We start from the raw sequence: 27566 nt of genomic DNA on the forward strand, positions 1-27566 counted from the left end.
CTTGTGATGAGAAGAACTCTTAGGATCTGCCTCCTTAACTTTCAGATGCACCATACAGCAGAGTGAGCTACAGTCACCGTGCAGTACATCACATCCCAGTACTTTTTAATCTGGAAGTTTGTACCTTTTGACCACCTTCATCTAGTATCCGACCACCGCCCCAAAGGACATTTTAATTAAAAATAGTAGGAATGATATCATCCTAAAATAAAATAAGCTCCACAAAAACTGGTTTCTGAAAAGCTCACAGTTGTGTTTTATTTTTCTCATTTCACCACGTACTGGTGAAACTGCATCTTGGACCAGCATTGACTCCAGGACGGCATTGGGCAGTCAGCGCTTTGAACACCACCTGCAAGTACACAAGTCGCATGATACTCCGTGAGAGCAGCCTCCATGTTGTGTCTTGTAGATTGTGACAGACCAGCAGACAGGACAGAAGATCCAGATAGTCACCGCAGTGGACGCCTCCGGATCCCCCAAGCAGCAGTTCATCCTGACCAGCCCAGATGGAGCTGGAACTGGGAAGGTGATCCTGGCTTCCCCGGAGACATCCAGTGCCAAGCAGCTCATATTCACCACCTCGGACAACCTCGTCCCTGGCAGGATCCAGGTAAGCCTGTGGACAGGCATTTGTTTCACCACTTCTGCTACCAAACTTGTTTCTGACTCTTCCTCTGCCTTAAAGGCCAAATCCATCTCTAGAAGGTCCTTTGAGGACCTGCAAGTATGGCAGGTTGCTACTTTGGCTAGAGTAAAAAAACAGCAAGCGAGTGGCAAGGCCCAGGAGGCAGCCAGCTGCAGTGCTCAGATGGGACGGAAGTTGAGCCAGGACAGTCAGTGGCCCACAAGAGACTAGCATGAACAAGCTGGTACTAAGGCCAGTGGAGAATTGTTCTAACTAACCTAAGGCCGCACAGTGGCAGTTCTTGGCCTGATATTTTAGGGGCCCCACTTAGGGCTGACCATAGCCAGATAAGGACTGGCTTGTTCCTAAATCTCACTTCATCCTTTTCCAGGTCATTAGGCCTAGTCCAGCTCTTGATTCGGTCCTTACTTGCTGCTGTGAACTGGTGCCTCTTGATCTCTTCTCTCCCCCAGCCCTCGCAACCGTCATCCTACTTTCCGTCTTGATGATTTTGGCTGTTCTAGGGACTTCACATAAGTGGAATCCTATAGTATTTTTTCTTTTGCAGTTGGTTTATTTCACTGAGCGTAATGTCCTCAAGCTTCATCCAAGTTGTAGCCGATGTCAGGATTTCCTTTTTAAGGCTGAATAATATTCCACTCTAGGTACAGACCACACTTTATTTATATAGTCATCTGTTGTTGGATGTTTGGGCTGCTTCTACCTTTTGGCTCTTGTGAATAATGCTGCTAAGAATCCATGTGTTTTGAGTAGGGAGGGACTTCCTACTATGGAGAAAAATAAGGAAAAGAAAGGATTTTTTTCTTCTGATAGAACTGGGTTCAGAGCACAAGTATTGTTTAGCTTTCAGAACTGCACATTTGAGGCTCCTCATAGTGCGGTTAGTAAATACTGCCTCCTTTCTCAGAGTACATTCTGAGCAACTGAAATTAAAATTCCTCCCTGCTTTTTTAGACTACTCCTTGTTCATGAGGAGGTGGCTGTTGATTTTGTTGGGTGTTTTATAAGAAGTCATTCTACATAGTAATTTCTATATATATTCCTACCATATAGAAATAATTGTAAGGGTTATTGTTGGTACATTATTTAATAACAGCTATTTTTCACTTCCTCATATTGGTGTCAGTTACAGTATTCTTCCGGATGAGTAATACTGTCACCTAGAAAGTCACCTGTAAGTGAAGGAGAAATAACAGGTTTCAGAGGTCGCCTGTTCTAGTCCTACTCCCAGCTGCCTTAAGTAGAGACCTAATTATTTAATTAATAAAGCTTGATTATTTCTCTGCCAAATATACCTCTCTGCCTACATTCCAGGCTGTTTCGTGGGAATAGAGGAGCCAGAAAGACCTGCAGTATATTCATGTCAGAGCATCTGCATGTGATTCCCCGCAGCCCCCCATCCTGGGCGGTTATGCTAGCCAGATAGGAGAGTGTGTGAGTGAAAACCAGTGCCTGACCTTGGACAAACCTCTCCCCCCCCCCCCCCCCCCCCAGGGGCGCAGTCTAGGTGAGCAACAGGGCCATTCTTGATGTCAGGCTAAGTTGTCAGGTGGGATTTTCCCAGTGCTACCCAGGGTTTTCCTGCTTAGAAACCCAAGATTAGGAATTTATAGTTAAACATTAGTTTGTTTTAACGATCTGGTTTTTAATCAGCACTTTGCTTGTTTCCTGATTCTTCTTAGATCGTCACGGACTCTGCTTCTGTGGAGCGCTTGCTGGGTAAGGCTGACGTCCAGCGGCCGCAGGTGGTAGAGTACTGTGTGGTCTGTGGCGACAAAGCCTCTGGTAAGTAACCCTAGGTTATGCTGGGCACACATCATGGTCCAACATCATGAACCAAATGGCGGTTGGAAGATTATTGGAAAGAGAACATTTTCTGTAGGTTTATAGGTTTCAAAACATGAACTCCACTTTTCTGAGTGGGGTAGTGATACAAATAAGCAAACCATTTGTCAGAATATTAGAATCAAAAGGAGGAGTCAAGACACTGTTTCTGTGACTGACAAATCTTGGCTATGTGTCACATATTTACGTACTACCCTACCAAGAAAGGAGTCATGTCTTTACTCTGGGTAGTATTAGCACAGTGCTTTGCTATTTCACAAGATGTGTTATCTATTTCTTCTTCATCCTAACTCTCTCTGTCATCCTCACTATAACCCAGTGTGGTAGTTACTGTAACAAAGGAGGAGGGAGCGTGAGATTCTGACTGGAGCCACAGGGTCAGGCAGGGTCCCCCAGTGGCAGTCAGATTCTGTGAGGCTTGGAGGTTGATTGTGTGTGTGTGTTGGGTAAAGCAGAAGGGCATTCTGGCTGGTGGAGCCAGGGCCCAGTGAATTTACTGTCCACACCCATGGTGTCTTTAGGGAAGAGCTCCTGGACTTCTGTGGTTAGGATGTGGGTGAAAGGAGACTGGAGAAGATATCTGGCCCAAAAGTTCAGACTTCAGCCTGCTAATGTGGGGGAGCTGTAGAAGATGAGGTGGGCCGGAAGGATGGAGAGGTATTTAGCATATGTGCTACTGAAGTGAGCACAGGATGGAGAATGATCTAATAAGACACTCTTCCAGCTGTGCTACGGGCACAGGCCTGAGTTTTGTGATTGGTTCCACTTTATTCTGTAGTCACAGAATTCCCAGGAACTTTGGATGCTTTGTGGTCCTGGTTAAAACAAACAAACAAACAAACAAACAAAAAAAAAAAGGTTGGACCAAGCATCTTAGGAAGACAGCCCAGACAAACATCCACAGAGGTCAGAAGCTCCAGTCCCCTCCTAGCTCATGGTACTGTTTGCTGTGCCAGGGTGCCCTGCCTCTGTTCCCACTCCTTATCTTGAACAAGGCCAAACCTAGCCATCCCACCCCTTCTCTGAAGCCAGTGCTGCCTGTGTCCTCGTCATCCTTTTGTATAGACTGCTCTGGCATTTGTTACATTCTCTTATAATTGATTATTACCAGCCTATCTTCCACACCAGAATGGGCTCTTTCTGTTAGAGCAAGAACCATGTCTGACCCCTCCATCTCTATATCCTGTCTTCTTGCTCAGCCAGGAGAGGCACTCTGCAGACTTTTAAATAAATGAATGAAGCATGGACATAACAAACAGACCACAGAATCTGCTTGGTTTCCCCATTTGTCAGTCCCCTTCTGGGCTTAAAGGAATGGCCTAGTCATAGGCTTGCAGTGCTGCAGTCTCCAGGTATTAGAGGTCACTGTAAGACCTAGAGAGGCTAAGGAAATACACTGCAAGGAGGGAAAAATGATGTCTACGCAGCAATTGTAGTACTACTTTTTAAGGCACAAAATTGAGACCCTCCAAGTACACACTTGGGGAATGGCTCTGCATGCTCGAGCTCACGACAGTGGGACACTCATTAGCTGCCATCAGTGATGATCCTGTGAAATATTTCTTCTCAGCAGTGTAGCTATGATACTGGGTTACAGAAGATCAAACCAGGAAACCTTATCCATGGTCTGTGCCAGCTGGGAACAAATGAGGTGTGATGCGTGTGGAAGCACTTGGTGTATTTGAAAGGGTAAACTGAGGTGGGGGGCTCTTTTTAATGTTATTGGTCATTAGCAGTTAGAGACACCAAAGTAAACAAGATTAGAAAAAAAGAACTGTATGTAGTAAATGTGTTTCTAGAACTGCGTTTCCAAAAGAGTCTGAACACCTAACCCAAGTAAGCCGCACGGCATGCACTCTTCCCTCACCTTGGGCCTACATAACCACAGCCCCTGCGCCTCCCCCAAGGTAGCTGTAGGGCCCAGGACGTGACACACACCGAGTAGTAAAGGGAGGAGTAGGACCCTGTGTGCTGAAACAGCACATGCATGCTTCTGCTACGTGCCACCGTTGGCAGGACAGGAGCACTGGGTGGCTTCACAGGCCCGGCTCTGCAGAGCCAGGAGCCGGTGTCCACCGTGGGCAGCATGGTTCAGCCATCCTCCGTGAGCTCCTGCTGCATGTTAGGTCCTTTGTGTACTAAAAGCGTTAAGGTCATGCCGTTTACCAGCTGTCACGTAACCTCTCTGAGCTTGTTTTTCCATCGTGTCATCACAGGGCTACTTTAAAGATTATAGGAAAATTATGGGAAGAACCCAAGTGCCAGGCTTCATGCTCAGGCTTGTGGTAGTCCCATGGCTGCCGGCACCGGATACCATGCACCAGTCACTCTGATAGCCTAACCTTAGAAACAGGGCCTGGGACGGATCACCTCTTCTTTTGGTGATTTGCTTCACACACTCTTTCTCCTTTTAGGCCGTCACTATGGGGCTGTCAGTTGTGAAGGTTGCAAAGGTTTCTTCAAAAGGAGTGTAAGGAAAAATCTGACCTACAGCTGCCGGAGCAACCAAGACTGTATCATTAATAAGCACCACCGGAACCGCTGTCAGTTTTGCCGGCTGAAAAAATGTTTAGAGATGGGCATGAAAATGGAATGTGAGTAACTGTATGAACAAGGCATTTGAGTTAGCAAGTTGGGAGAAAGTGAGATTTCTGCACCTGGCTTTAAAATACTCTAAGAGGAAAATATCCACTGAGGCTTCTTTTTGTTTCCCTTCTGGGTCAGCTAAGTGATGCAGCACCCACACTACTGCAACCGGCCATTCCCCGCGGTGTGTGTGAAAACCCCCGCCAGGTAACGCGGCGTGCAGCACAGCGCAGTGGGGTGAACACCGCTTTGGAGTATCAAACCCCAGCTCTGCCACTTTGGAGCTGTGAGGCCTGGGGAAGACATGGCACCTCTCTCAGACACAGGGTCCTCGTCTAAATTGGATCTGGGATTCATCCTTTCTTTCTTTTAAGAAGATCTTTATTTCAGGGGCGCCTGGGTGGCACAGCGGTTAAGCGTCTGCCTTCGGCTCAGGGCGTGATCCTGGCGTTATGGGATCGAGCCCCACATCAGGCTCTTCCGCTGGGAGCCTGCTTCTTCCTCTCCCACTCCCCCTGCTTGCATTCCCTCTCTCGCTGGCTGTCTCTATCTCTGTCAAATAAATAAATAAAATCTTTAAAAAAAAAAAAAAAAAAGAAGATCTTTATTTCCTTCAGTTGTTTCTGGCCCGTATACCTCTCTCAGACCAGATTCCTGAAGGGAGAGACTGCTAGTGTTATAGAAAACTGACACCCCATTAAGCAGTTTGCAGAAGTCATTCAGGCTTGAGTTGGACATCAGAACGTTCTCTATGACACGTGCGTTGGACAGGCTCTCTGTTAAGATGGGTGTTTCTCTTCCTGGAGCGTGCCTTTTGTGAGCAGCAAAAACTGATAACCCAGAGGGCTCAGTGTGGGCCCCCCACAAGGCCATCCAAATGCCCTGCTGAAGTTTCTTAGCCGGCAGTGAGCTTGAGCTCTTTAGACTTAGGATGGCGTTGTTTGGCTTTGAGCTTTTCTTTCCTTTGGCTGAAAAGTCCTCTGAAAATTGAGCTGGATGTGTCTAGCACCGAGCTTATCCCTGTAGTAGCGGACTTCCTGAGGAAGACCCCTAACTTTACTATGAAGGATGTAGTTTTTAATGTCGTGACTCCTTTATCTAAACGTGAATGTTTATGTTGTGATTTAAGCTGTGCAGAGTGAACGGAAGCCTTTTGATGTGCAACGGGAGAAACCAAGCAATTGTGCTGCTTCAACTGAGAAAATCTATATCCGGAAGGACCTGAGAAGTCCCCTGATAGCCACTCCTACGTTTGTGGCAGATAAAGATGGAGCAAGGTCAGTCCCATCAGTCTTTGAGCTGATTAGAGGAGGCATGGATGTTCCTTAGAGGGAGCTTATGTGGCTCCCCCGCTGCCACAGCCTTCAGCCTTGTCTTGCCTCATCCCACCCTTTTTGGAGCTGCTCTGGTCACTCGTGAACAGACCTGAGGATGGCTGATTTAAGATGGGGTTTTTCTCCTGCCTTGGGGTTTCAGGTTATGTCCTATAGTTAGTCATACATTGCTCTGCAATTCCAGATGAGGTTTTTCTGCAGTATAGACAAAAGGCTTAAGTCCCAGGGTAGTCCCAAATAGTGCGAAGAGTTAACACAAGTTAACTTATATGTCTTTTTTTTTTTTTCCCATGTAATCTGTTGAACTTCATTTAAAAGGAACAGAAAGGGGAAACAAGAAATCCAAACTGTATCCTAACGAGAACTAGAGTTTGAGAATTCCTTGGTGATATTCTGAAGATCAAGTTAACTTTATTTAACAAAGCAGCCATGGTCTGCAGTCAGCATGGAAGCCAAGGGGATGTGTTTCTGTGTGGTATCCTGTCTCAGGCTATAGGCCCAGCTTTGTGCTCATCTCATTCTAGAGAGAAGGGGGGTGGTTCAGTCACTCCATGGCTGAGTCTAGTCAGAGTGTTTCTGCTGTCCAGGCAGCTTTGCAGATGGAGGAGGGACAGGGCACTGCAGCATGATCGTACTGTGTGTTACATGTTGGAAGCTACTCTGGGTTTCTTTATGTCTTAAATAGACAAACAGGTCTTCTTGATCCAGGGATGCTTGTGAACATCCAACAGCCTTTGATACGTGAGGATGGTACAGTTCTCCTGGCCACGGATTCCAAGGTGATGCTCTCTACTTAACGCCTTCTCCTCCACCTTTATGTTGCAGTGCCATCTGCTTCTCTGAATGTGTGCACCCACCTTCTTGGCCTTCTGAGACTACCTTGACAGCATGGCCTTCTGCATCTCAGTTTCTTTCTTCTTATACAGCCATCCTATGATTTGCTTTAGGGATGTTGACAGCTGTCCAGAAACTCGGAGCTGGCTGGTTAGTCGTTATTACATGTCAGGGTCTAGAGTTCAGTTGGGTGAAAATTCAGTGGCTCTCATCTCGATAACCACCTCCACCACACCCCAGTATACACATTGGCAAACTACCGGTGTGCTGGGGAAATGGCTGCTTATCCTCAGATGGCCTTTTGCAGAAGCCCCTAGTTCCTTTTTTTTTTTAATTGAAGTATGGTTGACACACAGTGTTACATTATCCACTACCACCCCATTCTTTTTAATTAGATGATCTGCAGGAGGAAGTTCAGGCAGGATTCTGACGATTGCAGAACTACTAAGAGCAAATCAGCCATAGGGAATTTAACGTGTTGTGAACAGAGGTGTATGTCAATCCAGGAGAGAGATAGCTGGCTAACCCCCGTGAAGATAACTAAGTTGAAGGGTTTTATCCAGGCAAGAAAATTGATTATATTTCTCATCTCGTTCCTGATGTGACCCAATAATGATGAAGTAGCAGCAAGCCATGGCTGAGTTCCAGTTTTCCTTCTCCGAAAGGAGGAACTTGGTAACAGAGTGCTGGCGGAGCTACTGCCCTGAGAGCCTGAGTGGCGCTCCCTGCAGGCTTCCTTCTCGTCCATTCACGTGCACATTGCTGTGCCCACTCCGTACATGAGGAACATCGTCTCTTGGGAAAGAAAGGCAACAGTGAGAGCTATTGGCTGGCACCAAAAGTGGCCCTCCATCCTGTGGTCCTGAGGCTGTCCCTTGAGCTTCCTCTCTTTAGGCCCTGGTGCTGCGTGAGGCATGGCCATCACACCTGGCTTGCTGCCGTCAAGTAGACACTCAGGACAGTGATGGATGCATAGTGGGGTGGAGAGAAACCAGAGCCTGAAAGTAAGGCCCGTATAACCTTAAGACCCGATTACCAAAGGATTTCACAGCAACTGTTCTGTTGTGCTGTCCACGCAGAGACTGAGGCTAAGAACCAAGAGGCTCTGGAGTCGGCTGGTCCTGGGTCCAGAGCCCACCGCCACTCTTGGTAGCCATGCGCCCTCTTTCCTACATCTCTGCTTCCCTCAGTACCGCCACACGGCAGGTGCTGGGCAACTTGAGTAAGTTACTTTTATAAAGCCTGCAGCATACGGTGAGCACTCAGTAAGTGAGTGAGTCGTGGTCACTGGATGGAAGAGAAGGGACAACACACACTGTGTGGTATGTAAGTAGTAGTGAAGAGAAAGAGCTGCAGAGTCGGACGCACCTGTTCCTGCTTCCACCTGTTCCTTCCTATGTGCCATGGAAGTGACCATACCCCAGGAGTTGGCCATGAATAATAGGGGATAGACAAAGCACCTAAAGGTAGCTCTTTTCAGAAGCTGTTTTTTAAACCTTCTACTTTGAAATAATTAAAATTCAGAACCGTGTACTTTGACTAAATACAGAGCTCTTACGGAGATCCCAGGCACCCCCGGCCGGCTGGGCTCTCTGTCCTCTCACTGCACTCCCGTGCCCGCCACATGTCTCTCCGTCATGGCGGCCCGCATCTTTCAGCGGCTGCACAGTATTCTGCTATGTGGTGGTTCTGTGATTTATGAAGCGGTGCTCGGCTTAGGATCTTTTCCACTGTGTTCTAGTTTTTCACTTTCATGATCCAGACACAACAGACATTTGTTGGGGCTTATTTGTCTTGGTTTATTTGTTTTCATACGTCTTTGGCTTTCCTCTTTTTTTTTAAATTGAGTTATAATTCATGTACCAGAAAACTCACACTTTTAGTGCGCAGTGCAGTGGTTTTAGTACATTCACAAGGCTGTACGACCATCACCACTACCTGATCCCAGAACATTTTCATCACCCCAGAAAGAAGCCCTGCACCCACTAAGCCATCACTTCCCCCTCCCCCTACTCCAGCCCCCACCAACTGTTACTCTACTTTCTGACTATGGTTTTTCAATCCTGGACATTTCGCATTGAGGGAATCTTACAGTATATGGCTTTTCGTGATTGGCGTCTTTCTCCTGACGTAATGTTTTTGAGCTTCATCCGTGTTGTGGCATGTGTCAGCACTTCATTCCTTTTTATTGCCAGGTACTAAGCCGTTGAATGGCTGGACCACATTTTATTTATCCGTTCATCAGCTGACGAGCACTCGGGTTGTGTCTACTTTTTGTTTATTATGAATAGTGCTGCTACCAACATTTGGGTACAAGGTGGTTTTTTTTGTAGACCTACGTTTCGATTTCTCTTATATGTGTACCTAGGAGTGGAATGGCTGGTCATGTGGTACCTCTGTGTTTAAACTTTTTGAGGAGCTGCCAGACTGTTTTCCGTAGTGGCTGCACCATTCCACATTCCCACCAGCAGTGTGTGAGGGTCCAGTTTCTCCATATCCTCCCAACACCTGTTATTATGTCTTTTTTATTATAACCATCCTGTTGGGTGTGAGGTGGTAGCTCGTTGTGGTTTTGATGTGCATTTCCGGTGATGCTGAACAACATCCTTTCATGTGCTTATTGGCCACTTGTATATGCTCTTTGAAGAAATATCTGCTTAAATCACTTGGCCCATTTTTTTTTAACTCATTTGTCTTTTTATTATTGAGCTATAAGAGTTATTGGCTACTAAACCAGTATTAACATGTATGATTTGCAAATACTTCCTCCCATTCTGTGGGTTATCTTTTGTGTGGCGGGGGCGGGGGGGTGTCTTTTTACTTTCTTAATAGCTTTTTTTTTTTTCTTTAAGATTTTATTTTTAAGCCATCTCTCCACCCAACAGGGGGCTCAAACTCACAACCCCGAGATCAAGAGTCGCACGTTTCACCGACTGAGCCGGCCAGGCGCCCCATTTAACTTTCTTAATATATTTTGAAGCACAAAAGTTTAAATTTTGGTGGTGTCCAGTTTGTTTTTGTTCCGTTACCTTATTACTTGTATATTTGTGTAACTACCACCACAATCACGATGTAGAACTCTTCCGTCACCAAAAAGATCTCCACCCTGTGGCCTGTTGAGGTCACAGCCCATAGAAGCTATTTTTAAACTAACATTTTACCTTCATTGGCCTGAGAACCTTTTGTGTGTTTGTGTTCATCTTTAATGTTCTTATTTTGTGTTTAATAGGCTGAAACAAGCCAGGGAGCTCTGGGCACACTGGCAAATGTAGTAACCTCCCTTGCCAACTTAAGTGAATCCCTGAACAATGGTGACGCTTCAGAAATGCAGCCGGAGGACCAGTCTGCAAGCGAGATTACTCGGTATGATGCCATGAGTGTGGAGGCCCCCCGTGATGTGCACACTCAGTTGTTGCTGCGGCAGGGCGCTGGGAGCACTTTGACACCCACCCTGTGTTCAGTCAGGGCCTGTAAAATCATCACAGTGTTCCTGCACATCTGTCTTCTTTCACATTCTAACTATGGGAACATGGACCCTTGTGTATTACATGACATAAAATAGTCAAAACTGCTTTTCATTCCAAATATGAAAAAGGAAATGGAGTGACTCAGTGGAAGCAGGGAAAACCCTTCAGTAGACAGGTGTTACTTGTATCAGTCTTTATTTTGACTAAATATTAGTAGTTCATCCCCGTTCCTAGTTCTGTCTTAGCTCATTTTTCTCGTGTATATTTTTTTCCAAATAGTCTAGAGCTTCATTCAGTCCATCAGGGTGTTACTGACAGATAGCATTAGCTGGCCCCAGACACCCGTAACCGGCTGCGGAAGGCATTTCTTCCCCACAGCCCAGCTCTCGTGTTTGCCTCTTCCCTGTTGGACTGGCCACTCCTGCCCGCCTTGCCAGGCCGAGCAGATGCACAGCTGGAGGCCACACGAGTACCCTGGTCCTCATGTTCTCTTCCGGTCTGATAGCAAAATTAAGATCTAGATCCAATGGAAAGAGAATGGGAATCGAGTTGGGTAGAGTTCTGGTTCCACTGTTCACTGGGTGGTTGATCTTGGAAAAGTTATTTAACATCTCTAAGCCTCAGCTTTCACATCTGTAAAATGGAGAGGGTTCTACATTGGGGAGTAGTTATGAAAAGTAGAAATTATGTGTGAAAGTAAATAATACATTGCGTTGCTTAGTGCCGATGATGATGTGTAGACCGTACACAGAAGCTCTCCTTATCCCTTCCCCCATCGGGTAGACTTGAATGATCTTTTCCCCATCACATTGTTTTTCTAGATTAGGTCTCAGCTAGACCTAAAAGCTGTGGATTCACAACACTGCCTGCTTCATTTTTGCTCACAGGGCATTCGATACCTTAGCTAAAGCACTTAATACCACAGACAGCTCCTCACCTCCAAGCCTAGCAGATGGGATAGACGCCACTGGAGGAGGGGGTATCCACGTCATCAGCAGAGACCAGTCCACACCCATCATCGAGGTCGAAGGGCCCCTCCTTTCAGACACTCATGTCACATTTAAGGTGAGTGCATTCAGCCTAACCACATGCCCCAGCCTCTCCAGCCTGCAGTTTGAAGCTAAAATCTTGCAGTGAGCTCATTTTCATATTGTTGGCTTTTGTTTGGATTTGGACCTTGTGTTCCAGAACAGTATTCTCATAAGAAAGAACTATCATTTGTGTTTTGCTCACAGTGTTTTGGCTCTGAAGGTAACTCACCCTGAAGCAGGTGTGGCCTGTCCTTGCCAGGAGGAGCTGACGTGATGCTGCCCAGCGAGGGCTTTTAGTGTTCTGCTCTGCCTCTTCTGCTTTCTGGGACGGCCTGGCTCCAGCATAGGCTCAGGCAGGCACCTTTGTCTGCTCGAGCACGCAGGCAGCCAGCCTCCATTCCTAACCGCTGGTCATGGCTGCTTGCTGTCTCGAGCCACAGAAAATAGACCTCCTATCTCCTTGAAGAAGGCTGTTAGTCTTCCCCACATGCTTCTTCGCTGGCCTCACTTCTGAAAGACACTCCCAGGTTCCCTGAAGCCCTCTCAGTTTCTAGGGCTACAGACCGTGTCTTCCTGTTCCCCCCGTGTTCTTTACTAGAGAGGCCTGACCAGTCGCTTAGGAAGACTGGGTCCCTGCTCATAGTTGCCCACCAGTGCCAAGAATATAGGTCACCAGTCGGATTCCGGCATCAAAGGCATTAATTTCCCTTCTGGACAGTGGAGCTCTGGAGCCCAGTCCTGAACATTCTGGTGGTGGGGTCTCATCCTCCCACCACATAGGCTTCTGCTCAGCTGTCACTCACTGCTACGCTAAGGCCACTTACCAAATGCCTGCTAGCCATGAAGTTGACTCCTGTTCCCTGATTTAATTTAGATTTTAACCTATGGCTTAAAATGGAATTGCCTTAGAAGAAATACCAGTTTAGCTGAGGCAAGAGTTGAAACGTATGTCTTTGTGTGAGTGAGCTGGGAGGTGGCCATCATTGACCACATTCCAAGAGCCATCAGAGCCTAGTTCACTGGGCAAGAGACCAGGGGGTGTCGGTGCCAGGCCTCCGCCGCAGAGGACACAGGCTTCATAAGGATGGGTCTGCAGAGGAACTCAGCATCAGAGATCATCGCAACTCAGGCTTTTGCAGTTGTTGAGACGTGACAGCAGCTCATGCTGACAGACAAAGCCATGCCCTGTCTCTCCGTCACCTCCTGTGCTGTGTGCCTCCTCTTCTCTAGCTCACGATGCCCAGCCCGATGCCGGAGTACCTCAATGTGCACTACATCTGCGAGTCAGCATCCCGCCTGCTTTTCCTCTCCATGCACTGGGCCAGGTCAATCCCAGCCTTTCAGGCACTTGGGTAAGTGGCCTTTTTCTCTGTGTGTGGCCTTCAGCAAGAGCCTTCCCCTCGTTAGAAATGGCCTGGGAGATGTCTCAGGGCCCTTCTAGTTTGTACCTATGATCTTGCTCCAGGGACCCTGATTTTCTTATTAAATACACTCCGTGGACTAGGAGCAGAGGATCATGGTTGCCGGTGCTTCAGTGTTCCTCAGACTTCTCTCAGGCCTTCTCCATATGCTGAGGACTTGGTGCTAAGAGCCAGGGATGGAGTGGAATAGAAAGCAGGAGTCATCTGAAATCTTGAGAAAGTAGAGTGAGGCTGCACCTGGAGGCTTCTCAGATAAGGTCATACCGTTTGCGGTGCGCCAGCCATGCCATTCTGAGTGTGAATCCTCCAAGGCAGGGCTGAAAGCTGACGCGACTGGCCCCTTCCTCTGTGCTCCAGTGCCGCTCCTCCCCTGTAGGGTCTGCAGGCCCTCTGTTCTCGAGCATAGGTGCAGGGTGAGTCTCCCAGCACACTCCGTCCCTAGCCTTTGGACCACTGCAGCGTCTCCTGCCCCCGGGCCGCTGTGGGTTTAGAAGGCTGTAGGAGATGACACTTTAGTCACCCATTTCGATTTCTCATTACCGACGTCTAAAGTGTCATTGTTAAGAAAATAGTTTATCCTCAGAGGGACTTCAGTTAAGAGATTCACAAACTGGTGTTTTGGAAAATGATCCTGGACATACCGTAGACCTTCAAGAAGTACTTGTTGAATCTTCTTGTTTGGGGCAGACTGGGGCCTGGAGACTATTGGCATGTACCCACACCCACCCCAACCTCTGTGTTCCCAGGCAGGACTGCAACACCAGCCTGGTGCGGGCCTGCTGGAACGAGCTCTTCACCCTCGGCCTGGCCCAGTGTGCCCAGGTCATGAGTCTCTCCACTATCCTGGCAGCCATTGTCAACCACCTGCAGAACAGCATCCAGGAAGGTAGGGCTGGGGCTGTGGGAGAGTGTGTCTCGGTTCAGGCTGGCCCCTTGCAAACTGGCCGGCTGCGGTGTCCCACAGCTTCCACAGGCTGAGAGAGTTGCTTAACTTTTAAGTCCTGGGGCCTTTACCAGTGAGAACATTTGAATTTCCACCTGTCTTCCTTTCATGTAAGGAATATGAAAGGAAAAAAAAAGATAATTGAAAAAGTTGCAAGCTTCCTGATACATAGGTAGTGATGTTTTCAGAATATAGGTAGTGATGTTTTCAGAATAATCAGAGCTTACACTTTCATCTCGATTGACAGGTATAAATGGAAGAAACTGTAGTTTTTCACTTGTGTGGGTGAAAGAAAAACCTGGTTCTTCCCTACTGTGTTTCTCTTTCCTGAGTGTCTCCTTTACTCCTCACACAGAACACTTCTGACACGTGCGGTCACCAATTTGGGGGGGTGTTTTCCCCACAACAGGCAATTCTCTGAGACACCAGCTGGGTGTCCTACGATTTAACTCAATTCTGACACAGACAGTGTCAGATCCCACAGGTTAAGGGTTCAGTCCCACAAGACCCACCCCCCCAACCTGTACACAAGTGCACATATGCACACACGCACAAGTCCAGGCTATCATCTGTGCTTCTGACCAACCTGCTGTATAGATTGGAGGTTGTAGCAACCCTCGGGTTGGATTTATTCGCTAGTGTAGCTGACTGAACTCAAGGATGGAAGATAAAAATGAACAGCCAGAGGAAGAGATATATGGGGTTGGGGTTAGGAGAGTCAAGTACAGGAGCTTCTGTCCCCGTGACTTGGGGTGCTTCACCTTCTAGTGTGCGTGTGTTCACCAACCTGGAACCTCTCTGAACCCCATATTTTTGGGATTTTTATGGATACTTCCTCATGTAGGCGTGATGAGTTATTAACTCCATTTCTAGCCCTCTCCCCTCTCTGGAGCATGAGGGATGCGGCTGGAAATTCCAAGCTTCTGAGCATGCTTTAGTCTTTCCAGGGGCCGTTAGGGGTCCCACCCAGAGTCACCTCAGTGGAACAAAAGATTCTCCTAGCGCTCTTAACACATAAGAATTTTCAAGGGTTTTAGAAGCTCTTTGTCAAGGATAGGTTCAAAAACAAATATTAGACCAACAGATGCTGCTGATGCTCTTATCACTTAGAAATTACAAGGGCTCCGAGAGCTCTGGGCCAGGAGCCGGGGGGCAGAGACCAGCATACGTATTTTCTATTCTCTCACAATGGGTTACCCTTTCCTGTGTAACAAATTCTCACAGCACTAGAGGGACTGTGATTGCAGTCAGGTCCCTGGTCTCCCCCAAGTGAAATAGCAAGTAGAAGAGCTGGGCACAAACCCGGGCCGTGTAGACCCGTAGGACACAGTTGCCTCACCTACTTGTTCTCGTGAATGTTAACAAGTGACTGTCTTGTAGAAAGATTTGTGGCAACCATCTAACGTCTGGTGGCCTCGTCCCAGCCACATCCGGACCGGGAGATAGCCAGTGCGGTCTCCACACGCTCTGAGTGCAGAGTGCACCGAAGACACGGTCTCAAGGGAGCAGGCCCAGGATTTAGGACGCATGCTGAAAATCTACATTTGATGCTGAATTGCAGTTGAGCTGCACTTTTAATTAGGCATTCGAGATGTTTGATTATCTAGGAATCGAGTGACCTAGTTACAACTTTGTCTAGTTACTCCTTCGGAATAGTAATATAAAACTGATTTTTTTAAAACTCTATAGCATTTTGTTGCATTTAAGTTAGATTTGTTCACAGATGAGGATTAGTTATTATTTATTTATTTATTTAATTTATTTTGATAGAAAGTGAGAGTGGGGGGTGGCAGAGAGAGAATCTTTTTTTTTTTAATAATTTTTTATTATGTTACGTTAGTCACCATACAGTACGTCCCCAGTTTTTGATGTAAAGTTCCATGATTCATTACTTGCGTCTAACACCCAGTGCATCATGCAATGTGTGCCCTCCTTAATACCCATCACTGGCCTATCCCAATCCCCCACCCTCCTCCCCTCTAAAGCCCTCAGTTTGTTTCCGAGGAGAGAGAGAGAATCTTAAGCAGGCTCCACGCCCAGCAAGGAGCCTGACGCAGGGCTTGATCTCACACCCCTGAAATCATGACCTGAGCCAAAAATCAAGAGTCTGACGCTTAACTGACTGAGCCACCCAAGTGCCTCTTAACTATCCTTTATTTTTAATTGCATGTGATAATACTAATACCTTCAGCAAATACTGTCAGGAAAATTAAAACAGATAACATATAAAATTGTTTTCACAACTAAAAAATGTCAGCGTTTAATGATCAGGTCCATAAACTTCTATTAAATGCCTGCAGAGACTGAGAGAGCCTGACCACTGGTAAGAATTGACTTATGGGTCTTAAGCACAGAATAAAAGGAATTACCAGTTTGCACCTACAGGCCCTACCCAAGGTAGGGCCAGAGAGAATCAATGGTCTAGGGGTTTGTTACTTAGAATATATAGCAGAGTGGCATTTGGGTGTACTTATTGTCACTTCACCGTCACCTGGAAAATGAGGCTCTTAACCACTTTAAGGTAACTGGTTTCCATTAAAAAGTGAAATTATTTTCTCATTCAATCTGTGGCTCTTCAAAGAAGCTCACATTCCTGTTCTTACCAGCCTTTCTCAGGTGATCCGTGATGTTTATTTCTAGATAAACTTTCTGGAGACCGGATAAAACAAGTCATGGAGCACATCTGGAAGCTTCAGGAGTTCTGTAACAGTATGGCGAAGCTGGATATAGACGGCTATGAGTACGCGTACCTTAAAGCTATAGTCCTCTTTAGCCCTGGTAAGATATGTGGTGGGGACTCAACAACGGTTTTCCACCTGTGTCTACGGATATTTCTGAACATGAACCTCTTGTATGTGACCGAATGTTCTCCTAATAGGTGTGCTTTGCTAGCTAACATAAACACATACATTCTTTTAAATTGTTGCCTTTACAGTCCCAAAGACATATGTCATGGTGCTTGGTGACTTCGTATGTTGAAAAGATTTATTCTGTATCCTAATTTAAACTATTGGCTAAATAAGACTTGGGCATACAAAATAGAGTATACTACCATCCAATATCCCTTTTTTTTTTTTTTTTAATTAATTTGAAACAGAGAATATGAGCAGGGGAGAGAGGCAGAGGGAGAGGGAAAAGTAGGCTCCCCTCTGAGCAGGGAGCCCCATGTGATTGATCCCAGAACCCTGAGATCATGACCTAAACCAAAGGCAGACGCCCAACCGTCTGAGCCACCCAGGCACCCCCTCAGTGTCTTTTTTTTAATTTTGATTTCTTTTGCTTTTCTTTTTGCCAGTTTTCAGGTTGTGTTAGCATATGTGCTCCAGTACAGACTGAAAGTGCACAAGCTTACCTGTCCCTGTAGGGCAGCCCGTGAAGAAGAGACAGCAGGACTGTGCGGCTGACCTCGCTGCTCCCCTCTCAGCTGCTCTCTCTGATCCTCCAGAGGTCACTCAGGCTGACTCTTGTCCTGACTGCTGTCCTCGATAGCAGGGTTTGGACACAGCTTAACCCTCCCTTCCTCCCCAGCCATCTACTCATGAACAACAAAATAGCTGATATAAATGGGAGAAATTATGTGATTAAATACATAGGAGATAAATGATAATTTCTAATCTCAGGTGATGGTTCTAAAATCTCTGTTTTCTAGAACGGTAGGAAGCCAGATGTCAAGAACCAAGCCAGGTGGGGCTGCTGAGGCTGGTGTGACCACTCAGGAGCCCAGCCCCCTCCTGGGAACCTTCAGGCCTTGGCAGACTACAGCAAAAGCCAATGTTTTAGCAGTAATATACAAACCAGACCCAACTTCAGGGTTCAATCTATCTTCTACTTGAGAAATTTGTCAGAGGTTTAAAAATAAGTACTAAGAAGTCTGCCAAGTGAGGCTTTCCAAATACACAGGGCAATTTGGGGCACTGTTCTCTTTGCAGATCATCCAGGTTTGACCAGCACAAGCCAGATTGAAAAATTCCAGGAAAAGGCACAGATGGAATTGCAGGATTATGTTCAGAAAACCTACTCGGAAGACACGTACCGGTGAGGCACACAGATACACGCTCTGGCTGTGGGGCAGGAAGGAGCGCAGCTGCAGCCGTAGTCGCAGATAGAAATTGTCAGCCTTCCCACCCCTGGCAGCCTGGTAGAGCCTCCTTTTGAGCCCCCTTTAATTCCTGCCTTTCATGGGTGGTAACTGTGGAAAGTGCTAGGTGGGAGGGTCTGGAATCCTGGGTCATTCCAGTGTTGCTGGGTAAACTGTGAGCGAGACCTTGGGTTGCTCTTCTGTAACGTAATGAGGGGTTGGGATCATTGCTCTGTGATTTCCTCTGGGGCTAATGTGGTGCATGAAGCGGCAGTTCTCCCCTCACCCGGAGGAGCACCCTGCGCCTCGGCCCACATCCGCTGAAGAGGGAGAGCCAGCATACTTGATAGGAAAGTTTTCATTGACGAAAACCAAACCTGACCTCTGCAAAGGAGTGAGTGAGTTATAGAAAATACTGATTTTGCCATCAGATAAACTGATAAAAATTTTTAGTCCCTTTATTTGGGCAAAAAAGTTAATTTGTATTATTTGTAATGGTTGGGCAGCAAATATATGTGTGTATATACATACATAGGTACACACACACACACACACACACACACACACACACAGGCCTTTCTCATGCAAATCTGAACAGGAGAGTTGTTCTCAATTACGGCAGAAGGCCTGGCTGGCTTTCCAGCGAAGGAGCGGAGGAGCTCTTTGATCACGACCACTTCTAACCCACAAGAAGCTATATGAATTACTGAGGTCACATCAGGCGAACTAATACTTCCTTCCCTGCCCTGTCCCCTCAAAGTAGACACTTGATCAAAACTGACCAGGAGGATACATGGCCCCACCTTCCTCAATTTGTGTCGCCTTCAAAGACCTCAGTCCATAGGTGCCCTGTGGAATGAATATGCCCCAGGCCCTAGGAAGACCATTTCTGTGGTGTGACTGAGGGGGCCTGTGGCTGGCCCTGCTGGCAGGGAACCTCCTCCGCTTTAGACACAACTCCATGACCCAGAAACACCTTTTGCCAGAGCAGGATCCATTTTCTCCTGGAATCGCTGAAAACCTCACCATGACTCTTGAGTAATTGCAGCCTCAGTACATAGGGAATAGGACTGCCCAGTAACGCACCCACACCCAGAGTTCATACACCCAGCCAGCTGTGCAGGCAGGCTGTCACCCGAGGAAGCCGCGGGCCTACTCCCACCCAGTGCCCATGGTCAGAAGGGCCTGGAAATGTCCCTCTGGGGGGCTGCTGCCAGAGCCACAGCACACTAGAGTCCTCTTGTCAACAGCGACTCTCTGGCCTTTGAAAGTAGGTGCTTCTGAAAAAATCCAGTCCGGGACCCAGGGATAGAGGAGATGGCCAGCCATGTGATTTGGGACCAAAAATGAGAGAAGGGAGACTTTCTCGTGGGACTCAGAAACTCACTCAAAGACAGTTCCCCAAAAAAGGCCCTAGGGTGGTTGACATCTGTTTCTGCATTCATTATTTTACTTTTTCCCACTTTATGCCTTTTCTCGTAATGTTTGCTCCTCCCGAAATACTCTCGCATTCCTCCCCACTGTTTACGTAGCTGATCTCTCTCTCGCACTGCCCGGCCTCCCCCGCGTGCCCCCGCCCCGCCCCAAAGAAGTCCTCCCTGATTTACCTTTGCTGACTTTCCAAGACCCTTCAGCCTGTCATTCTCTCGTGGTCTGTGCTGGTGTCCCCCTACTCCTTTGTGTGTCCTGCAGGACTCATGGTGGCTGGACAAAATGGAGGATGGTGCTGGAATGCCACTTGCATAATATATATATTCTCTTTTTAAAAATAACAGTGTTCACTATAGGAAAAAACTGAACATTCTGGAAAGTAAAATGAAAATGTCCATATAAATATCACCGTTCGTAGATACCTGTTAATGTTTTATGCATTTCCTTTCAGAAATTTTTTATATTTGTGTACTTGGAATCATAAAATACAAAGTAAGGTTTTATAACCCTTCTTTTTTCATTTAATGCTCAAATGAGCATAGTTCATCTTTTGTGGCTAAGGAAGTGCTGTAATTTCTTTGACACTTTCCCACTGATGAAAATCTAGGTTGTTTCCAGACCAGGCTGGCCCCGCAGTGAGCATCCTTGCACACGTGGCTCTGTGCAGTGGCCGTGGAACACCAATCACACGCTTCAGACCCGCTTTGACAGGGTCACGGTGTGCCCTCCCACCCAGGGTGTTTTCAGAATGAAGACACTTTTATTGCTTTATTTTTAATTATAATGCTATACAAACACTGGGAATTAGGGAAATACAGGAATACAGAAGAAGTTTTAATAAGTAAAAAGAACTCCAAATCCCCAAACCATTCACATCTTGGTGAACATCCTTCCGAATACTTTTGTATGCATGTCACACAAATAAATCTACACCAGTGAGACTGTGTTGTACTTGCTGCTTCCCCGTCTGCTTTTATTTAGCTATGCATCATGGACTCTTCCGTTACCAGCGATAGGGATCTTTTTTATACTTTTTAGTGGGTATATAGTGATCTTTTATATGGAGACACACCATACTTTATTTTAACCTATCCTTTATTGATTTCCAAATTTTTCTTTTTTGGTCGGGGTGGGGAGAATTGTTAAAAATGAAGGAAACATTGTACAGACGTCTTTGTACAGAGTTTTGGTTTTTTATTTCCCCTCATGGTAAATTCCTACAAGAGGAACTGTTGAAATTTGAAATACAGGGGGTATAGATCATAGGTCTGTTTGTTTGGTTTAATTCCAAACAGTGCAGACAGGGTCCCAGGAGCCTGTCCAGGGAGAGGTCTGAAGGGCAGTGAATCCCCTTTCTCTAAGGACCCTCCCTTTTACAGATTGGCCCGGATTCTCGTTCGCCTGCCAGCACTCAGGCTGATGAGCTCCAACATAACAGAAGAACTTTTTTTTACTGGTCTCATTGGCAATGTGTCGATAGACAGCATAATCCCCTACATCCTCAAGATGGAGACAGCAGAATATAACGGCCAGATCACCGGGGCCAGCCTATAGTGCGCGCCACCCACCTGCCGAGAAGCAAAAGGATCCTTCCAGGACCGCTCAGACACAGAGAAAATAAAGTAGTGGTATTTTGGTATGTGCAAATATTTCCAGTATGTTAGCCATTTCCTACCTGGTTTCTTCTTATCTGTTAATCCCAGACAGTAGCAACTAAAAGACTAGTAGGATCCTTTCCTGCCATAAGACATGTTTTAATGCCTTTTGATGAAGCAGATTTTGGAACAATCTTTTAACCCAATTTGTATTTAGAAATTCTCAAAGGGCAAAAAACAAAGAGTTTTATAATGTCAGAGACTAGTATTAAAACTAAAAGAACCTAAGAGAACAGTATGTGTGTATATATATTAAAAAAATGTCCTTGGAATTAATAGCTACTAATTACCAGGGTAATAATATTAGCACTTTCTAAGCACTTCTTATCAATGCGTAATGTTAGCAACATCTTGCCCTTGGGCAGGACAAATGGAAAACTGTACATGTCTTTTGCCGAAATGCTAATAATTTCTGTGAAAACGCACTAGGGTACAGGAGACAATCATTTATGTTTAAGAAAAGATGGCATCATTCCTAATTGTATGCACACATTGGTGGTGTTGAACTAAATTCCTATGAACGAATGAAAATGCGGCTCATCTGTATCCTGCAGTAAGTGGGAGTGTGGAGGCAGAGTCGGTGGGGACCCAGACCGGAAACTTCCTCAGCTGTTGAGTTGTCAGCTTCCCTGACCTCTGGTTCTGGTCTGTGACTGGCATCTGCAGGCTCCTCCAAACCTGGGGCTCTCTTCTGATGACTGGTTCTCAGAATTGGATTACAACCAGTCAGACATTAACTGCCAATTCCTGCAGCAACTAAAAACATCCCCACATCACCTCCATCGCTCCCAGCAGACAGAGCCTTCTGACCAAAAAGTGCAAGGTGGGCATTTTGAACCCGACAGTAATTCCTGGATGCAGTCTGGGGTGGTTGCTCGTTGTTCAGACAGGAGTACGAAGGTTCCCTTCTCACGGGGTTTCCATTCCAAACATCCCCTTGAGAAGGGCTGTACTCCTGCAGTTCACTCAGAACTGTGAGGGAATTCGGGGCCAGGGAGGGGGAGGTGAGGATTTTGCTGCCTGGCCAGGGTGGTGGTGGTGGTGCGGCTGAATGGAAGGTTTGTCTGTTGACCTTAAATATCAGGGTTTTCCAAAGTGTCTCCAGACTCAGCATTTCTGTTGGCAGTTCTTTGAATGGTACTGGTACACCATGCACTTTGACCCCCCCAGGTGTGTGCCAGCAGAGAACCCTGGAGCATTTTAGCTGATGGATGCAGAAGCAAGCTACCTGCTCTTAAACAAAAACAAAAAAAACCTTAACTCCCAAAGTTATCTTCTTTCTCTTAAGTTATAGCAACCATCGTTTACAAGAAAAGAATGCAGTTATAAGGAAGTTCTATCTAGAGAGGAGCACCCATAAATTCCCATGGATGCAAGCAGCGGGCATTTCCTGCTTGGGAAAAGTGCCGTGTCCGAGACCCGGTCACGTACTCTTCATTCCTTTCTGTATAGCCCAGATTAAGAAAACAGCTCAAGTTAAATCTGCATCTCCCAGATCTTTTGATCAGATTGTATCCAGAAAGATCCCAGTGCCCTTCCCCTGCCCCACAGGCACTCCCCGGCCTGGCTCAGGCCCTCATCGAGGTCGGGCCTCGTGTGCTGTGTAGGTGCCCAGCCCGCCAGCCGCTGCCTTACGACAGAACAGAATGCTCTCTGCTGAAGCGTTAGCAGCACTTTGTGAGTCACTGGTGGGAATTAAGTGGGGACAGTATCTCCAGCTTCTAAATTCCTGTTTGGATTTACGTATATTATTTATAGTTCATGTCTTGGAACCAAATTTGGAGACAGTAGGGGTGCCCGTTATAAAATGATGGAATTTAATTTCGCCAGCTTAAAGTTTTGGTTTTCTAACTTTGAAGTGATTTAAATTTCAAAATTAAGGGGAAAAAAACTAGCCAAGAGAGTGGAGTTAGGGCAGGTCTGTTTCATTTCTGCTCATGAAGGACTTTTAACAGAGGGTATTTTCAACCGTGTTTATGCATCTTACACAGCAAGTTGCCTCTTTTCTGTTCTTCTGATTTTTTTAATGTAAACATGTCCGTTGGTCACATAGAAGTTCTCTGGGATTACATGCTACGTCAAATCTCCCAGATCTGATTCTCGATGTTGGGGAAGAGGCCCACTTCCCTTCCTGGGGGCGGCCCTGGGAGTCCTGTGTCCATTCGGCTTGTAGACTCAGGTTGCCTTCAGATATTGGGATGGCTTAGCCAAGACCTTGACTGAGGTCCTGACAACGCCACTGCTGGAGGATTTGGGGGTAGAGGTGATAACTAGCAGAAAAACATTTGGGCGAGTGAGTGCTGCACCCTGGCAGGACAGCCCTGGAGAAAAGTCAGTTTGGCTTAGAGGGTTGTTGATTCTGACCTGGTCGTGCCCCTTGAGTCCCTTCGCTGATGGTGGCTGATTGCAGTGGACCATTTTGGGCCTTGAACACTCGTTAGTTTCCCAGATCCTCTTGGCCTTACTTTGAAGTAGCCTTTCCCCTAAAGATCATGTTCACACAAGCTGACTTCTTGCTGCCCCAAATCATTTGTCCCATCTTGTCAGATTGGTTAAGAGAAGCCCAAAGTCAAGAACTTAAAGGGATCCCAAGCAAATAGTGAGGTTCAGCTTTCACAAGGCTTTTTTTTTTTTCCCCTTGTTAGTAGTCTGTGAAAGTCTAGATTTAGTTAAGTAAGGCCAGCCCTCTACCCATTGAGTCTGAGTGAAATAAGCCAGGAACAGATTCTTCACCACACAGCCTGCCCACGTGTCCCTTCTGGTGGCCTGGCCGTTCCTCCCTTGTGAGGAGAGGTCCACTGGCGAGAGGAGGTGACAATATACATCAGTACTTCTTAGTGAAATGGGCCCTTTTCCAGTGGTATCTCGATAATGCTAGGCAGTTATGTGTTGAAATTGTGGAGGTCATTACACAGAATCATAAAACAACAGGACAGGAAGAGACCTAGAAAAAGTCCAAATTACGCAAGCAAATGATACTTTCCAGGTTATTTCACCCTTTGAGATTTGTATGTGTGTCTGTTGGGGGGCTACCATTATTTATTATCTGACTTCTGCCATGAGGCTGTGGTTGGGGTTCTTTGTTGTTTGGGTTTTATATTTAATTTCAGGTGTAGTCACTTGTTGTAAGATGTTATCTAAATGCCCTCAAGAGGGACTGTTTTCTAGCTTGTCAGTATTAAATGTGAACTCTGTTCTGAGGCAGTCGCCACCAGCCATGGTGAGAGCGATGGACGCGCCTACTCTCGGCTCCCTGATGCAGGGGCCACGCGCTCGCTGGAGGACGTGGCTGCAGCCGTAGTACGGACTTGCTCGGCGGTTTTGCTTGTGTTGGGGATAGCCGCGGCAGGGAGCTAAGAATCGGAAGGGCTATATCTAGTGCTTGGATTCTGGGGAAAAACCACCTCCCTGATCCTCTGGGGGAATTTCCAGTAGAGCAGTCTTGCCCCCAACCTGCCCTCTGCCTGACGCACAGCCCTGGGCTGGGGATCCAGGTTCCAAGACCTGATCAGATCGGAGTCCAGAAGCTTGTCACCCACTTGCCAGTGGAAAGGGCCTCGTGCAGTGAGGCTGTAGATGACATTTCAACCCCTCTCTGAGTCTAGGCCATGAAAAGTCATCTTCTGACGCTCACTTTTATCCGGCTGTGGTGGGGGTAGTGCCCTGTAGATCCTGGAAAGGTTGGAGCAGGCCGGGCAGATGCCCACACGCTTCCTCTGTCCCACTTCCAGTCTCGAGATTGTACGGCTCTTTGAAATGTCTTAACTTTGATGTAAATTTGTAAAGCCAAGCCCTAATCGAGATAGACTGGGTTTGGGTCTTTTGTACACAGGGTTCTGGACATCCTCACGTGTGCCTCCTGCCGGCGCACACCTGCGCATGTCCAGCCCTGGGGTCCCTTCAGCGGCATCGTGCGTGTACAGATTTATAGGCTTGTATGACTGACTGAATGTACATGTGTTTATATCTTCTATATATGTACAGTGTATATAGTGTGCGTACGTGTACATAGATGTATATTATGTATACAGACATGTAGCCATGTATCCAGAGTTCCCTTATGTTTTAAAGAGAGTCTATGATAGAGTTGCTAAAGTAAATTGATGTGGGTGTTCCAAGGTCCCTCAGCAGGATGCATTTGCTGATATTTTAACTCCATTTTCCTTTGGGTGAGCCTGGCTGGGAAAGCCCATACAGGCAGAATCTCCACCCTATACCAGGGAAAGTTCCAGACAGAAAAGGTCCTGACAGGAGGACGTTTCTGTATATTGTATATTCTCTGGATTCAGATAGCGGCCAGAAAGCTAGAAGACAGTTTATCCTAATGTCAGAAACTAGGTGGGGATCTTTCACCTGGCTGCCGCATGCCTGTTCGCGGCCTGATGGAAGGAACTTAGCTGTTGGAGCTGTCGGCCTTCCCGGGTACTCGCTCTGCCATGTGGTCCGGAGATGGGCTTCGTGGTCAGAAATTCAGAATGGTCTGTGTGCTGGGGCTGCCTCCCAGGTCTGGGCTCACTCTGGACTTAGCAGACAGCAGGCACTGCCCTGTGACTCAGGAGATTACCATCTCTGATGCCAGTTGAAAAAAACCTACCAAGTAGTCTTTTAAAATAAGCATGAATAATATAACTAACAGCATAGAAGTTACAAATTTTAAATTACTTCTCTAACTAGCATGTGAATAAAATCCACTGACATAAATCCTTTCTGTAAATTGATTTAAAATTTTCAGATAAAAATGGCATTTTAATATGGCTATTTGTGCCCTTAAAGCTGCAGATGCCAAATTTTCCTTGTCCAGGTCTCTTCTGATTAATTTTCCCCCTTAATTGGACTTTAAACTGAGACACGGCACTCAGGAGCCAGGGCCCGGTCCAGCAGAGCTTACAGACCTGGGAAGCGGGGCCTGCCTGGCCGAGGGCTGCAAGCTGGCCCGCTGAAGGGAGTCCCTGGAGAACTGCAAAAACTCACATAATCCACAGGTCTTCTGGTTTTTTGTTGTTGGGTTTTGTTTTGTTTTTTTAATAAGCTACTGAAATGTTTGAAAACACTTCATTGAGACCATAGTACTCAGTGCCTTTTGTGAGACGGTGGGTCATTTAGCCTTCAGCTTCCCCACTATTGGATGTAAAAAAAACAAAAACAAACAAACTCCTGCTACTTCACTGGCCTCATGCAACAGTGCTTATCTGACCCTTGCCCCTGTCCTTGCCTGTCGTGACAATCACACTATTAAAGGTGGCTTTCCAGTTAAAATACAGGAGGAAGCTTGACAGTCTCAAAATGAATCTTCAAAATAAAAATTTTCATTTGGGGAGGGTATTTTAACAGCAATCTAATAATTAAACTTTGAACTTAGAAAATATCTTAGGGGTGGGGAATGCCTGAGATATTTTTAAGGCCCAACTAGACCTTCAGTTTAGAAGCCAATAATCCAGTGTCTCAATATTTATACGTACGGCATAGAAAAAAATGCTGTAAACATTGGGGAAAAAATGTTCGGCAACATTTATCAGCTGACAGACTATGAGAAGCTTAATGTTTGGAACAGTAGACTTTTATGTTACAGATGGCTTGTCTTTAGGACCATATACTCAACTACCATTTTACCGACCAGAGCGTCCACGGACTCCTGTGCTGCCGCCGCACACAGCTCAAGTGCTGGGGTAGTTCTCTACAGTCTCCGTTCTCCCCATTCTCTTGTAAACCAGTGTTCAACTAGTTTTATAACTGAAAAGCTGCACATTTTTCATAGTACAAACCATAGTTTTTACCTATAGTTTGGACCTGTTAAAATGTAGCTGCATTACCAGCCCTTTTAAAAGACATCTGTTAAAGGAAAATTCGGGTGTTCGATTTCTTGGGACCGTTTCTGTAACTTCTGCCCTTCACAATATAGAAAATACTGTTTATGCCATTACATTTTAATTCCAGGTTCAAAACCTGTTGAAAGCTGTAGCTTGAAATCAGCTTTGTTTCTGTGATGGCATTTAAAAAATAGCATGTTCTTTTTAAACTGAATTTTATATCTAATCAATGTCTTCAGTCTTGAAGAAGAATTTGCATTGTTGTGTTTGTATATAGAGTATTGCAGTGCATGAATTAGCTTTATGCATTTTATTAAATGCTGTTTCAATGTGGCATTATTGTTGTGGCTTAATACTACTACCTAAATGAGGTTTATACTATTAAAAAAGTGAATTAAAGACTAAATGTGCATCTTCTCATTTCTTCTAATAGTAATAGCAGTAATGCCTGATGCCCAGAGGCGCCGCGCTGTCTCACCCCGGGT

The 27566-nt window shown here is 46.2% G+C and overlaps 1 protein-coding gene across 3 annotated transcripts in view; it reads left to right on the forward strand.

Moving 5' to 3' along the window:
- Nucleotides 1-27483, forward strand: part of NR2C2 (nuclear receptor subfamily 2 group C member 2) — a 102535-nt gene extending 75052 nt beyond the window's left edge. For all 3 annotated transcript variants that reach the window (XM_040628413.1, XM_040628414.1, XM_008697836.2), the window contains 12 exons: nucleotides 413-613; nucleotides 2332-2434; nucleotides 4909-5088; nucleotides 6210-6357; nucleotides 7100-7193; nucleotides 10478-10611; nucleotides 11603-11780; nucleotides 12977-13098; nucleotides 13914-14053; nucleotides 16751-16888; nucleotides 18040-18145; nucleotides 20999-27483. In XM_040628413.1, coding sequence (XP_040484347.1) covers nucleotides 413-613; nucleotides 2332-2434; nucleotides 4909-5088; nucleotides 6210-6357; nucleotides 7100-7193; nucleotides 10478-10611; nucleotides 11603-11780; nucleotides 12977-13098; nucleotides 13914-14053; nucleotides 16751-16888; nucleotides 18040-18145; nucleotides 20999-21173 — 1719 coding nt within the window. In that variant the 3' untranslated portion in view covers nucleotides 21174-27483. The remainder of the gene's footprint in view (nucleotides 1-412; nucleotides 614-2331; nucleotides 2435-4908; nucleotides 5089-6209; nucleotides 6358-7099; nucleotides 7194-10477; nucleotides 10612-11602; nucleotides 11781-12976; nucleotides 13099-13913; nucleotides 14054-16750; nucleotides 16889-18039; nucleotides 18146-20998) is intronic.
- The last annotated feature ends 83 nt before the right edge of the window (nucleotides 27484-27566 follow it).

Source organism: Ursus maritimus, unplaced genomic scaffold (genome assembly GCF_017311325.1).
Source record: "Ursus maritimus isolate PB19 unplaced genomic scaffold, ASM1731132v1 scaffold_14, whole genome shotgun sequence".
Taxonomy (NCBI): domain Eukaryota; kingdom Metazoa; phylum Chordata; class Mammalia; order Carnivora; family Ursidae; genus Ursus; species Ursus maritimus.